Source organism: Gymnoscopelus microlampas (assembly GCF_963454915.1).
Source record: "Gymnoscopelus microlampas genome assembly, chromosome: 7".
Lineage (NCBI taxonomy): Eukaryota > Metazoa > Chordata > Actinopteri > Myctophiformes > Myctophidae > Gymnoscopelus > Gymnoscopelus microlampas.
This window is the reverse complement of record NC_139944.1, coordinates 11,283,732-11,299,504: the sequence shown is the minus strand read 5'-3', so window position 1 is coordinate 11,299,504 and position 15,773 is coordinate 11,283,732. Positions and strand designations below refer to the sequence as shown.

At 39.0% G+C, this 15,773-nt stretch overlaps 1 protein-coding gene across 1 annotated transcript; it reads left to right on the top strand.

Annotated features, from left to right (window-relative positions):
* Positions 1–489: 489 nt before the first annotated feature.
* Positions 490–13,018, top strand: LOC311048428 (uncharacterized protein; the record flags this gene model as incomplete). Its single annotated transcript, XM_084061686.1, has 7 exons — positions 490–777; positions 1,413–1,688; positions 5,545–6,165; positions 7,204–7,251; positions 8,544–8,750; positions 12,631–12,726; positions 13,002–13,018. Exons 1-7 carry the CDS (start codon positions 525–527, stop codon positions 13,016–13,018), a joined length of 1,518 nt encoding a protein of 505 aa, XP_083917812.1. The 5' UTR covers positions 490–524.
* Positions 13,019–15,773: the final 2,755 nt, after the last annotated feature.

Here is a 15,773-nt window from a genome sequence, read left to right as displayed (position 1 = left end):
TTACGGGTGGAAAACGGAACGCTCGTCCTAAAGCACACTGCCCCATTTTTTTCGTGGGCCGAGACTGCCGGATTAGACCCGTTATGAGAGGTGCGCGAGCAGCGCGATGGAGAGAAGAAGGACCTGCCGATGTTTCCTTTTTGCTTGATATTGTTTGATGGCGAAACAATCATGACTGATACACATGAAAGAAGACCCTATCCCTTATAAGTCTAAAGCCATTTGTACACATTGACATGTTGCAATGTAGCCTTTGTTTGGTTATACTATATAGCCTATGAGTGTTTGGTGGCCTTATTAATGCTGTCACGTGACCTTGCCATACCTTAGCTTTTGCTGAATTGATGCCACTGGCTGACTGACAGCTGATTACAGTATGAGTCCAGTGTGTATCATGAACTAACTCCATGCCTCATTTGTTTTTGTTTTAAGGACAACATCAGGTGATCGGGTCTTCTCAGGACATCTTGGTCAAAGAGGGGGATGAGGTGATCCTTCCATGTCTCATTAAACCACCGTTCAACATGGCCAGGAAGACAGTGGAGTGGTCAAGACCTGACCTGAAGCCATACCTCATTAATCTCCTCCAAGATGGACATTACAAACATGGCCAAGAGCTGAACCCGTTATACAAAGACAGGACGTCTCTGTTTCCTGAGAAGCTTCCTAATGGTAACATGTCACTGAAACTGTCCAGGGTGAAGCTTTCAGATGAGGGGAGGTACAGATGTTCTGCTCCACTACAATACAGCTACACTTTGATCCAGCTCCTTGTTGGTAAGTTTTATTGTCCTAGTGATGCTGTGACCAAAAAAACAACTGGCATGAGTCACACTTCAACACAACATTGTACACATCAAAAACAACACTGCTTAAGAAAACCCTTAAATACCTGTATCACTCATAGCATGACTTTATCTCTGCCTTCCTCTAGGGGCGACAAACAGACAGACAGACAGACAGACAGACAGACAGACAGACACACAGACACACAGACATACAGACCCACTATTTCCCAATCTTAATCTTCCGTTAAAAAACCTATGTGTGTCCATAGGCCTACTGATAGAACATAATAATATAACTTTAGTTTATAAAGACATAAGATAGAGCTGTCTTCCATCATTAAGAAATAATAATAATAATAGTAATTTATATAAAAATTAAGGAGGTTGTAGCTTCACCTGCCACTGTTACATGCATTTAGGGGAAACACTGTTAATTAAGTATTCAATCAATCAATTCATCTAATTACAGTAGAACTCGAGCTGTGTCTGTAAATAATGTTTTACATGTTCTCTCTTGTGGTATCCATAGCTTTAGATTTTAGATTTGTAAATATTGTCAGCATTGTAGATGGATGGATGGATGGATATATTGATTATCATATTTATATTTTTATGTTTTTGCAGGGTCAGTGTCTCATCCAGTGATCTCTTCAAATGGACCAACAGACGGTGGTTTATCTTTGTCATGTGACTCTGGGTGCTGGTATCCACAACCTGGGATGTCTTGGCTGGACGGTGATGGAACCCTCCTCCCTGCTGGACCCTCAGTGACAGAGACCCGTCCTCAACACTGTTACATTGTCCAGAGGAATGTGACAGTGAGGGGAGCAAACAACATGACCTGTAGAGTTCACCTGCCACGATTCAACTACACTGTTGAGACACAACGTTACATCTCAGGTAATGTTTATGTTTGTTAAAGGATCCCCATTAGAGACACGTGAATGAGCCTCTATTCATCCTGGGGTCCTGAACAAAGCAAATACAATACAGATGTACAACTAAAAATACACAGTAAAGTAAAAACAAAACTGAACAAAAATGAATACAAAAAGACAAATTAAGATTCTAAAATCAAATTCTACAGTCCAGTCAGTTTTTAAACAAATACACTGATAACAGTTACATACTTGACAAGTTACCTGGTAAGATAACTCTTGATACATTTTTTAATATTTTTTGAAAGAAATTTAGGAAGTAATTTTGTTATATATACACGCACGCACGCACGCACACACACAGAGGATGGATGGATGGAGTAAAAGGGGCCCAAAGGGCCAGTCTGCGTCTCTGGCCACCAGGACTCCCACAGCAGACCAGAAGCTGCTCCTCTAATGTTGTAACCATGTTCAGAAGACAGATGTCACTGGTGAGCCAAGCTGGACGCCTTATTGGTGATAATAATGTTCATCAGTAGCTAACAGGTTGTTATTTCATCATAAAGTCTACTCTTCATCCATGTGTGTGAAGCTGCTTTTAAAATGGACTCATAACAAACATTACAAGTTCATTGTCTCCGCCAGGCTGAAAGGCATGGCGAGAGAGTATGTTTCACCCCCTGTCCGTCCGTGTGTCCATCTGTCTGTGAACAGCTAATCTCCGGCACCGTTGGCCCGCTCGCTGCGAAACTGCACACACACTCCCGGGATGCCAATTCAGAACCTTTGCCCCAAATTTTTCACATGGGCCTGTTATAGTGCCACCAGGAGGCCGATTTGTGCAAAACACATTTTTTGATATTACTCCTACAGATTTTATCCAAACATCACGCAAAACGGTGCACAGTATCTCTATAGTCATGTGATTTTCCATATTCCATCCTGATTTGCTAAGATTGGCTTCCAAAGTTTGCAGGATTGGTTTGTTTTGAACAAAATGCCTCAAATCATCAACGCAGCATGCGATTTCCGTGAAATTGTGCACACACATTCCCACTAGGCCGAGAAAGAAACACCACTTGAAAATGTTCAAATCAGCCTCATGGTGGCGCTATAACAGACCGATTTGCGTTTTTACCTATGACTGCACGATCTGCATGAAACTTTGCACGCACTCTCCCTAGAGGCCAAGGAAAAACATTTGCCCTGCATTTTTCACATCTGCCTTTTAGAGTGCCACCAGGACACTGACTTTTGTAAAACTATTTTTTTGCTATTACTCCTTCAAATTCTGTCCAAAAATCACGCAAATCGCTACACATGATCTCTATAGCATGTGATCAAGATGGACGTGTCCGATATTTCATATTCCATCCTAATTGGCTAACATTGGCTTCCAATGTGCTGGATAGGTCCGTTTCAACAAAAAGCCTCAAATCATGAACGCAACGTGCGATTTCTGTGAAATTTTGCACACACATTCCCACTACGCCGAGGAAGACCACAGAGTTAGTGTAACATGTAGGACACATGTTAATGTAGACCACAGTGTTGGTGTAACATGTAGGACACATGTTAATAGAGACCACAGTGTTAGTGTAACATGTAGGACACGTGTTAATGTAGACCACAGTGTTAGTGTAACATGTAGGACACGTGTTAATGTAGACCACAGTGTTAGTGTAACATGTAGGACACATGGATGTTAATGGAGACCAGGCAGGAATTAAACCTGTGAGCTTTGGACCACAGGACTGTAACCATTTTGATTTCCATGTATCATGTTTACAGTTGTGTTGTAACTATGTGTTTCAGATGATATGATTCACACAGAGATATAATGTTTACAGTTGTGTTATAACTATGTGTTTCAGAGGATATGATTTACACAGAGATATAATGTTTACAGTTGTGTTATAACTATGTGTTTCAGAGGATATGATTTACACAGAGATATAATGTTTACAGTTGTGTCATAACTATGTGTTTCAGAGGATATGATTCACACAGAGATATAATGTTTACAGTTGTGTTATAACTATGTGTTTCAGAGGATATGATTTACACAGAGGGAGGATCAACTGGAGCAGTGATTGCAGGGATTTTTACACTGATCATCATCATCTTAGTGGCAGCAGTACTGGGATATTTATACTGGAAGAAGAAGCACCCTGGTAAGTATTTTTTTAATCTATATTTGATATATCATCCATCTATGTATATATAATGATGATACATCTATATTTGATAAATCATCCATACATCTATAATGACATGGTCAAAGACTTTGTGAATACACAGTATTGATTATATTGATCAAACATGTGTTCATGTAGTCAATGTATATATAGTGTTAACTATATAACTGTAAGAGTTAACATGATGTGCATTAACCTGTAATCTTTCTGCTCTATAGATGTGAAACAGACTCATGTTGAAGGTAAGATAAATCTATGTTGTACTGAGTTCCACTGCATGGAATCAACTGCTGTACTGCATCTGTTATTTTACTATGATTAAATAAAACAAAGTATACATAATAATATTTATTTATTTATAAATGTAATACTGTATTCTTGAAGTGTTACCACAGATACTGTAAGCTCCAGTCAACAGATTAACAATGATTTTACTCTAATGTGTTTCAGAGATGTTTCCATTGAATCCAGCAGATCAGCCTATAACGTATAACGGTAGGTCTGTTTTATTATCACTCTGTATTCTGCCAGAGGACCTCATGCTAACTAGCTCACTAACCTCTTCAATCTCTTTTGCACACCCCACTGTAGCTTCATTCCTTTCCACAATTCCGCTCCTATTATTTATTCATTTAATTGTTAATTTCATTGGTTCAGGCCACGTCACAACACCATGGCCGACGCTCCATATCAGGACAGATTTTAGCCCAATATCACCATCAGATTACCTGTGGTTGGAGGATGTGCGGTGCAACACGACAGTGATAGGTTTTATGATCACTAGGGGTCCCGACCCATAGTTTGAGAACCTCTGTTTTAGATGGTTTCACTGAAATCCTTGGCCATCAAATAGAGGTAGAATCACCTATCAAGAACACGCTCATCATTTAAAGTAATAGGGTGACAGAAAACAACATGGCGGCCATCCATTGAAGTTCAATGTGACGCCTTGTTATATTGAGTTCCTCAGGCTTGATTATGTTATCATGTTTAGTTCAGGAGAAATGATGCTAATATATAATTTGGTTATGGCCAAAAATAAAACAGCCACCAGGGGGCGTTTTTGTGATGGCTCCATATCCAGGACCCCAAACTGTACAAGTGTAGCAAGTTTCACGCTTTTATGAAAAAGAGAACGATTTTTTGATCTATCCACCAGTCTTATTATTATTATTATTATTTGTCAAGGCAGACAGAGAACCCAGATGCAGATAAAGACCAAGGAAACGTTGTATGCAAAAATTAAAGTGTATTTAATGAAAGTCAAAACAAAACAAGGCTTCAAACTTCTCAAGCCGAAGGAGGCAACAAAGGTACAACTTAACAAGCTAAAAAAGAGTTAACTTAGGTCCAAAGCTTCTCAAGAAGATGAATGCAAATGTCCTCCTACTAGTCAAACTCCAGGCCTTGTCTTCAAAAGGTTGGCACTGTGTGGGAGGCAGTCATGCTGGCTGATGGAAGAGACATCCTCCCTGATGTTAATACAAAATACAATGATAATTCTAGTGAGTGATAGCCTTCTATAATTTAGAGAGCCTAAACATTTAATGATGCAATACTTAAACTGTCATCTGTTGCTATAATACAACACTTCAAATTATTAATTCATACATTACGGATGCTGTCATTGATGTCTTTCTTTCCTTCCTTCCTTCCTTCCTTCCTTCCTTCCTTTATCAGATGTCATTACAAATAATGAAGAACTTCGTATTGTGATGGTGGGGAAGACTGGGGCTGGAAAGAGTGCCACAGGAAACACCATCCTGGGTCTTGAAGCATTTGAATCCAAGTTTGCTGGCGATTCTGTGACAAAGACCTGTAATAAGGCCAGTGGTGTAGTGGCTGGCAGAAAGGTTTCTGTTATTGACACTCCAGGCTTGTTTGACACTGGGTTCAGTGAAGATGACACCTTTGAAGAGGTTAAAAACTGTATTTCATGTGCTGCTCCTGGTCCTCATGTGTTCCTGGCTGTGATCAAACTAGGGAGATACACAGACGAGGAGAGGAAAGTCGTGGAAAAGATTCAGAAAGCATTTGGACAAAGTTCAGATAAATTCACCATGATTCTCTTCACTCATGGTGACAAGCTTCAAGGTTCAACTGAAGAATTTTTGAATGATTCTCCAGAACTACAAGAACTAATCAGCAAATATAGTGATCTTTATCATGTCTTAGACAACGAAAGCAAGGATCCCTCCTCTCAGGTCACTGAGCTGCTGGAGAAAATCAACCAGATGGTGGAGGAGAACGGTGGAAGCCACTACACCAACCAGATGTTCCATGAAGAAGTAAGGAGACAAGGTGAGAGAAACAAGTCATTACTCATTAAGGTGAGCTGATATTGATTGTATTAATACTTGTCTGTTAACTATTTGAGTTGATCCTACGATGCATCTAAATGTTCTATATTACTGCACATGGCTACTTTGTGTGTGTTGCCTGTTCACTAATATATGCTCCGTGAGGTGACAGTAGCCTGGAATCGCTCGAGAAGGCGTTTTTCTTTTTTCATTTTTTTCCTTCACTTCTCCGTCTGGCTATAATCCTGTTTGAGACGGATTTCCAAACGTCACCTATTACATAGGCAAATGACTTGGACTTTACATTGGAAGGCTCTGTCCTGCGCCGCCCACGGACCTTTAGATTGGAAGCCACTGGTCCCGCCCCCACACCACAGACCAATCAGAAGCCGCGGCTCCTGGGTTGCAATGCATTCTGAGCTTGTAGATCTGACATTTTCAATTGTGTGTTACTGTAAGATTGCCACAATGCCATCATTGTGCGGATCCAAAATGCACTGTAAGCTTATTTTGATGCCAATACCGTATTTAGAGCTATCACACTTTAAATCCCCCCCCCCCCCCCCCCCCCGCACACACACACACACACACACACACACACACACACACACACACACACACACACACACACACACACACACACACACACACACACACTCACACACACACAGGGCATATACTGTAATACAATTGTCAACAATGTCCCACAATTGTCCCCACACCACCAGCCCCAAATAACAACAAAACATATACAGAAATTTAGTAATTTCAAACTTTTCAACATTCTTTCAATGAGTGGAAATAGCTGACGACAAGTTCACAACGTAACGCGTTGTGAGCTTGTAGACCAGATTTTTTTGTTATTTGTCATTCAAAGTAGTTAAAGCAATGATTTAATACATGACTAATATTGTAAAATATTGAATTATCTCATGTTTCAGAGTTGGAAACATGATTTAACTCTAACATGAATTATCTCTCATGTTTCAGAGCTGAAAACATGATTTTACTCTAACATGAATTGTCTCTGATGTTTCAGAGCTGAAAACATTGATGGATTCATGGAACCCGACTGCAGCATCTTCAGGTGAGTCCTTTATTGAATTAACTGATATTCAGACAGACTTAGATTAAACATTACTGTTTACTAGAGCAGGCCCATACTACACCTACAACCTACATGCCTGTTTCGTTGGTATTGTGATGGTATGGTGTAGTTGTGCTGATATTGTGATGGTAGTATGTAGTTTTGTTAATGTTGTGTATTTGTAGGTATGAATCTGTACTCAGATGTAACAAAATCACAAACACAAATCAGGTACCAGAAAGCATGACATAGCAATACATGAGGCCTAAAGAAACCACTCAAAACAGTAAATGAATAGGGGTGTGCCGATATATCCCGTGATATATCGCGATACGTTTTCGTGACGATATGTATCGTTTTGTTGGGGTTTTTTTCTTGTTTTTTTTTGGGGCAATAATAATAATGCAAAAACAAGTAATTGTTTGCATTTGCTTTTTTTCCCCCCATAGATTTTCATAATAAAAAAGTGCCATATATCGTATCGATATCGTGAGCCCAATATCGTGTATCATATCGTGAAATGAGTGTATCGGCACACCCCTATAAATTAAAGTACTTATTTTCCCCAAAGTCTTTATACATTTAACAAACGAGACATAAACACATTTACTTACAAACTTTGCTTCTCAAGGGCATAAAGAAACAAGGTGGACATCAATCTGAAGCTGCCTTCTTACACTGAGGCTCAAAACCTGCCAGCTGCTAGTAATCATTTGATTGCTGATAGGCAACACCTGAAGCATTCAAAGCTGCCACTTTATTAATCTGAGTTCCCAGAAATTTTCGCCAGCTCTCGCATACAAACGGGAGGGGTGAGGAACTTCTGGGCCAGAGCCCCTGTATTTGTGGGCGGGATGTAACTTACGCTCAGAATCTGAGCGGACACGCCTCTTACCGGTCTGAGAGCTGTGCAACTCGTCTAAAAAGTCAGACGAGAGGCAAACAGCAGTACACAACAAGGGGAAATTGCTTCCCGTCGCTCCTATTTACAAGCAACACCCACTGCATGTGGATCCCGCCCCCTTTTCTTCATTGGCTGTTGATTTGAAACAGAACGCAGTGGCCGCGCCCCTGCTGTCCAGGCTTTGAGCCCAAGCCTCCCAGACTACCACTTTATGAACAGAAACAAAACACATCGACATGCCCCTAGGGCACACTAAACAGCACTGAGGGAATGTCAGAATATTAAGTCATTGTAGTGGGGGCAGAATACTTATTGTTGGCTTATGTGTGGATGTAGAGATGCAGGAGCTTCATTTATCTCAACCACACTTCTTTTTTTCTCTTCCTAGCAGAACATTTTGTGTTGCAGTCTTCCACAATCATGTCTTTAGTAGACAGTCTAGGAACCAGGGTCCCTCCTGAGCTCCATGCTAAGATTAAAGCTGCAGAGACGAGTGTGGACCAATGCAACGCACTGTGCACATCACTGCTAGAACCTGGAGAAACATCTGTTACCTTTTACAATGCTCTTACACAACAACTCTCTGAGACGCCTGGTAAGATCAACATGTATTACTCAATCACTTATTTATCTTTTTTATTGAGATTTATTTATGTTTCAAAACACGTATAACTTTAATTTAAAAGAAAAAAACACACAACTTAAATATAATTTGTAGTAGCATTCGTACACATTTGTGAGACTTCAAAGGATGAAATAGCTTTTAAATAAATGAAATAATTTTAGTAATGATTTTGAATCTGATTTGAACCATTTAAAGGATGATGGTGTGAAATCACAGAAACAAAACTAGCCTCATAGCATAATTGCCTACGTCATTCTGTGGACAAATAGACATTTCTGCCTAACTCTACTCTCTTACACTGCTGCTACATTGAGCCTTATTGCCTTTGTCCTCAACCAATCAGAATGCTTGTTACATTCTAACTTTCTGCCCAAGTCATTTTAAGTCATCTTTTTTTTAACTTAAATTGAATGTAAACTTGAATGCAACAAGCATTCTAATAGGCTGAGGACATAGCAGCAATAAGGTAGAGTGAATCATCAGTGTTAGGAGAGTAGAGTTATGCAGATATTATATAAATAAATGCTCTGTGTGTGTGTGTGTGTGTGTGTGTGTGTGTGTGTGTGTGTGTGTGTGTGTGTGTGTGTGTGTGTGTGTGTGTGTGTGTGTGTGTGTGTGTGTGTGTGTGTGTGTGTGTGTGTGTGTGTGTCATCAGTGCTGTGAACAGAGATGTGTGAGTGTTGGTGACAAACTGACAGTTGAATAAAACCATGTGACTCATAAACTGTTTGTAGTTAGAAGAAGTTTTGTGTCAATGTTTCATAATGTGATACAATACATCACCTAAATATTTCATAATGCTGTGATACATCACCTAAATATTTCATAATGCTGTGATTCATCACCTCAATATTTCATAATGCTGTGATACATCACCTCAATATTTCATAATGCTGTGATACAATACATCACCTCAATACAGCATCTCTGTGTCAGTTTAATAGAAAGAGCAGAGTTTGTATATTTGATGGTTCTGAAAATCCTATATTTAGGATTTCTAAATAACCTGGTATACCGTAATACCTTGATTCCACCTAACCTTTATGTAGTATGAACATCTATGGAATGCTTAACGTATTTGTATTTTAGTCACTGTTTTTCATTGTGTTATTGATTTTGTCTTGTGTTCATTCTTAAATGTATTTTCTTTTTGTTATTTTTCAACTATCCACATGGTGACAGAACCTCCGCTGACCCAGGTAAGAGTTATAGTTGTCCTCTAGTATGATGGAGATTTGTCACAATGTAACACTGTCTAGTATGATGGAGATTTGTCACAATGTAACACTGTCTAGTGTGATGGAGATTTGTCACAATGTAACACTGTCTAGTGTGATGGAGATTTGTCACAATGTAACACTGTCTAGTGTGATGGAGATTTGTCACAATGTAACACTGTCTAGTGTGATGGAGAGTTGTCACAATGTAACATAAAGACATACAGTAATGTATAAAGACATACAGTAACGTATATCATACAAGACAAACAGTAATGTATATTATATAGACATAATGTTGTTCAATAGCACTAAAGTATAACATGACTGTGTTTAACAGGATGATGATGACGGCTTCACTTCAGAAAACATGGATGCAGAAAAAGGTGAGCATTTTCTGTTCTGACAGTGACAACACTTGAGTTAACTAGTGAGTAGGTTGTTGGTGGTGCTACCTTTTTTTTTACCAGGATGTACATCATCTACCTCTTCTTCCAAAACTATAAATGTACCAGTTGTTATACTACTATATATGTGGGGATGTAGAGATGCAGATAGCTTTATTTTTTTAACCAAATGAAGACCCTGTACACATCACTGCTAGATGAAGGGGGGGACATCTGTTCAAGCAGCCTTTTACAATGCTCTTAAACAACACCAGACCCACCTTTTGGAGACACTTGGTAAGATCCAGATGTATCACTAAATTACTTATTTTTAATTTGTATTAACATTAAGTGTTATCCTACAGCCTTAATGTCTGACTGTACCTCTGTGCTGTTTACATTTCTGATTAATAAAGTAAATGGTAAAAAATGGTGCATTTATATAGCACTTTTATCCAAAGCGCTTTACATATATTGTGCATTACAATCACCCATTCACACACCGATGGCAGAGGAAACCATGCAAGGCACCAACCTGTTCATCGGGAGCAATTAGGGGTTTAACGTCTTGCTCAAGGACACTTCAACACTCTGGGGGAGTCCCCCAGCCCGGGATCGAACTGGGAACCTTGATGTTTCCAGTTCACTCTACCCCTAAGCCCCTGCCGCCCCTATAAGTATAATAAAGTATTCAATCAATCAATCAAATGCACTGACCCACCAGGCTTCAGAGCAGGGTGGGTCAGTGTGCCCACTCAGTACACTGGACGCACCGACCAATTTACCAATGAGAGCACCCAGTGTGTATTTCCAAATGCACCCATTGATTTATGTAAACTTTTTAGATTAAAATGTAGCCTCAGTTCAGGTCATTCTTCAGTCATGATGTTTAATGACTTCTTGTATTTACAGAGCCTCAAGTCCATGTCTCACATCCACCAGTGATGTTTAATGTCCACCATGATGTTTAATGACTTCTTGTATTTACAGAGCTTCCAGTCCATGTCTCACATCCACCAGTGCCTCCAGGGAGCACAAACAGAGCTGACTTTTTACAACGTGAGTCCACGTGATCATTTCACTGCTTTTACACAAACCCTTCATACACTGACATTGTTTGGATACCAGTACACCAGTGGTTCTCAAAGTGAGGTCCTGGGACCCCCAGAGGTCCTTGAAGGGGTTCCATTGAAACATTTTAACCACTCACTGTAAGTCTTGTACAGGGGATTCTAGCACATATACTATTTTCAGATGGGGGTCCGCGGACAAATACATATTCAATCGGGGGTCCTTGACATGAAAATGTTTTATCACCACTGGTATAAACAGGCCTGTGTGTAAAATGGTAAAATACCAGATTTTCACTTTGTGCCGCACAATCTCGCAAGATTGTACATCTGCTATTTTTGAAGTTTTTTTTAACATTTTGAACAATTTAGATTTGTTTAAAACACAAAGCTTCTCTTCTAGGGGTCCCTGGCACAAAACATTTTCAGTTGGGGATCCGGTGGTCCGCGGCCAAATACATGTCAATTTGGGGGTCCTTGGCACCTAAAAGTTTGAGAACTACTGATCTAGAAGACATTTGTAGAATGGGCCTCAGTGGAAATGTCTCCGTAGCAACACGTGTGTGTCTGCATTGTAAGATCTGATCTCTCTCCTGGTGAGAATCTAGAACTAATCCAAGTCTTGCAGATGTAGTCTTGGTCCTTGGTCTACTCTAGACTCTTGTCCATGTCAGAAGAGAGTGAGTTGAGTTGTGTCTTGGACCTCGTTGGAGTCTTTGGATCCGGATCTAACTCTGAGATTCCCTTGCCTTTATATCAGGGGTCTTCAATAGGGGGTCCGGGGCCCCTAGGGGGTCCTTAGAGTTAGGCATTCTGTGTCGTGGTCTGACTCACGGTGGTATCCATGACGACTAGGACTAGCAAGTATCTGTAACTATAGCAACCAGTCCACCAATGCTATGATGTGAAAGCCTCTTTACAATGTTACGATATGGAGATACACACACACACACACACACACACACACACACACACACACACACACACACACACACACACACACACACACACACACACACACACACACACACACACACACACAACAACAAAATATTATTATTATTATTATTATTATTAGCATTATTGTCATTGTGTAAATGTTCAGCATTAATAACATGGCCAACACAGTGACACCAGGTGAAGTGTTTAATTAGTTTGTCATGTGTTTTTCTCTCAGATTCCTGTCAACTTTCACTGGACGAAAACACAATGAACTACGACCTCATCCTGTCAGAGGAGAACAGGAAGGCGAAGAATACAGGACAAATCCAAAGTTATCCTAAACATCCACACAGATTTACCGTGAACAGTAATGTGTTGAGTAGAGAGATTCTGCCTGAACGTTGTTACTTTGAAATAAAATGGGGTGGATGGCTTGGTGTAGCAGTCAGTTATATAGACAATTACAGAAAGGACAAGGGTCCATCATGGTTTGGTAAGAATGACAAGTCCTGGATGTTAGGTTGGTGGTCTGGTTCAGAATACTACAGGTTCAGACACAACAGCATTGAGACTAAATTGAGACCAGGACCTCGTCCCTCCACACAGTTGGGTCTCTGGGGTAGTGGTTTAGTGGGGGTGTACGTAGATCACAGAGCAGGTACTGTGTCATTTTACCATGTTGATAAAATCACAATGGCCTACATCTATACAGTAAACACCACATTCACACAACCTCTCTATGCAGGGATATATGTTGGTAAACCATCTACAGCAGAGGTCTGTAAGATCTGGTAGTTAGAGAGCAAGCAGCTAAACACAGACAAATAACGGTTCCAACTAGAACCTAAAATTGTTCTTCACAGTGATGTCATAGCAGAACCATTCTTTGGGTCCAAAAAAAGACCTATCAGTCCAAAGCCATTTATTTTAACCCATTAAAACCAGGAAAGCATCATGTGTCATTTTAGATTTTAGCGTTGGCTATTAAAAAAATAACACATCCACGAGTACATCTGCTATTTTTGAACATTCCTGAAAAATATTGAAAGTCTTTGAAAAATGTTGAAAATCGTATTTTTTTAAAACACATCTTCTCTTCTGGAATCTTTGGCACAAGTCTTTGTGTGGGAACCTTTTATTTCATTTTTTTTAAATAATGAACCACTTGAACCCCAGCATCCCTATTCTGTGTCTATGTATGTTTTTATTCATTTTTATAACAGTTTATCATAATTATGGGATTTCATGTTGTTGTCATATCAACCGTATACTTTATCATATGACATATAGCAGATCTACAAGCTCACAACAAGTTGCATCGCGACGCGTTGTGAGCCTGTGGATCTGCTATTTTTGGATGGGGGAAAAAAATGTGATAACTTCTGAAAGATTTTGAGAAATCTTGAAATATGAAAAGTGGGGCGGGGGATGTTTTGGGGAAAATCGACAAGTTAATATGGTTGAATAGAAATATTGAATCATACGTTTGATGTCATTTAAGTTTCAGTTTTATCATCTTTATTGAAATAGAAATATTGAATCATAAGTTTGATGTAATTTTAAGTTTTATCATCTTTATTGAAATAGAAATATTGAATCATAAGTTTGATGTCATTTTAAGTTTCAGTTTTATCATCTTTATTGAAATAGAAATATTGAATCATAAGTTTGATGTCATTTTAAGTTTCAGTTTTATCATCTTTGAAATAGAAATATTGAATCATAAGTTTGATGTCATTTTAAGTTTCAGTTTTATCATCTTTATTGAAATGTCCAAATGGGGACAAAAAAAGCCAAATGCTTGTTTCCATTGTGGTCCATAAACATTCAAACAGACAAACTAGAAAAATCTTAGGCAAATGTGTAAATACTGTATGTTTGTGTTTGTATTGTATTTGTAATATATATCAGTATTTTAATCACCATTTTAACCATATCAACATTAAAGTGTTTTTGATTTTAAATGATTGATACCTTTGTTGTTGTTATTCTTTCATTCCTTCAATGTGGTTGAATTACAATTTGATGTATCTCTCACACACACACACACACACACACACACACACACACACACACACACACACACACACACACACACACACACACAGGTAGCTGTAATGCCATTGACCGGATATGTAGGTGGCTTTAGTGAGTAAATAGATTTAGATTAGGAAGTTTCTCTCTTAGTCCAGGGGCCAACACTGATATCTTCACAAATTGGTACCACCTGAGGTGGCCGTAAAGTTTTTGTATTTTTGTATTCCTTCATGTCTCTAGTTTATATTTTGGTATGATACATCTTCCAATTCAGTAGCTTAATGGCAGTTATCACTACCTACTGGCTAATGTATCCGGTAGGAGACACAAAGTAGAATCTTTGTGTCTCCTACCGGAAATACACCCGGGCATCAAATTATTGCGACAAAAAACAAAATATATCCATGTATTCAAGGCTTCATGGGGTGTGCAATTGATAACTTCTCAGATTTTTGGTGTTTGCAAAAAGACTGCTTTCCATAAGCTTGTAAAAGTTGACCCTCCTTCGGTCTAGGGTGGTCATAGCTGAATGGGTAGAGTCCCCCTGGGAAACTTAAAGGAGGAGTTCACCCAAAAAATGATTTATTTTCTATCAATTGCACACCCCATGAAGCCTTGAATACATAGATATATTTTGTTTTTTGTCGCAATAATTTGATGCCCGGGTGTATTTCCGGTAGGAGACACAAAGATTCTACTTTGTGTCTCCTACCGGATACATTAGCCGGTTTAGAGTGATTACTGTCATTAAGCTACTGAAATGGAAGATGTATCATACCAAAATATAAACTAGAGACATGTAGGAATACAGAAATACCAAACATGTACGGCCACCTTAGGTGGTACCAAAATCTGGCTTGGCCCCTGGACTATCTGGGGGATATACATATTGTATTAAACAAAGACGATGAGTAGTGAAAGTGTTCTCTATCTGTACTTAAAAGTTGACATAGTAAACTGGATATACATATTTTATTAAACAAAGTCTTTGTTCTGATGAGTAGTGAAAGTATATTCTTTATTTCATACATGTAGACATAAATAGTAAACTGGCTCAACAATGAAATACATGTTTAGTTCTTCAAGCTTAATGACATTTAATGTTACAGATAAGAGAAGCCATTAGGAACTCCTGGAACTATGTTCCTACCCGGTCCCATTATAACACACTACTAGTATGTCGTATGTTTACATTCCATACAAGCATGGCAGCGTCTGGGTCTGATAACTAAACAGACTATAAATATGTAGTTTTAAGATGTTTCAGTCTGATATAACTAAACTATAAACTATACATATGTAGTGTTACATGTGTGGTTATGGGGAGAATGTGTATGGTGT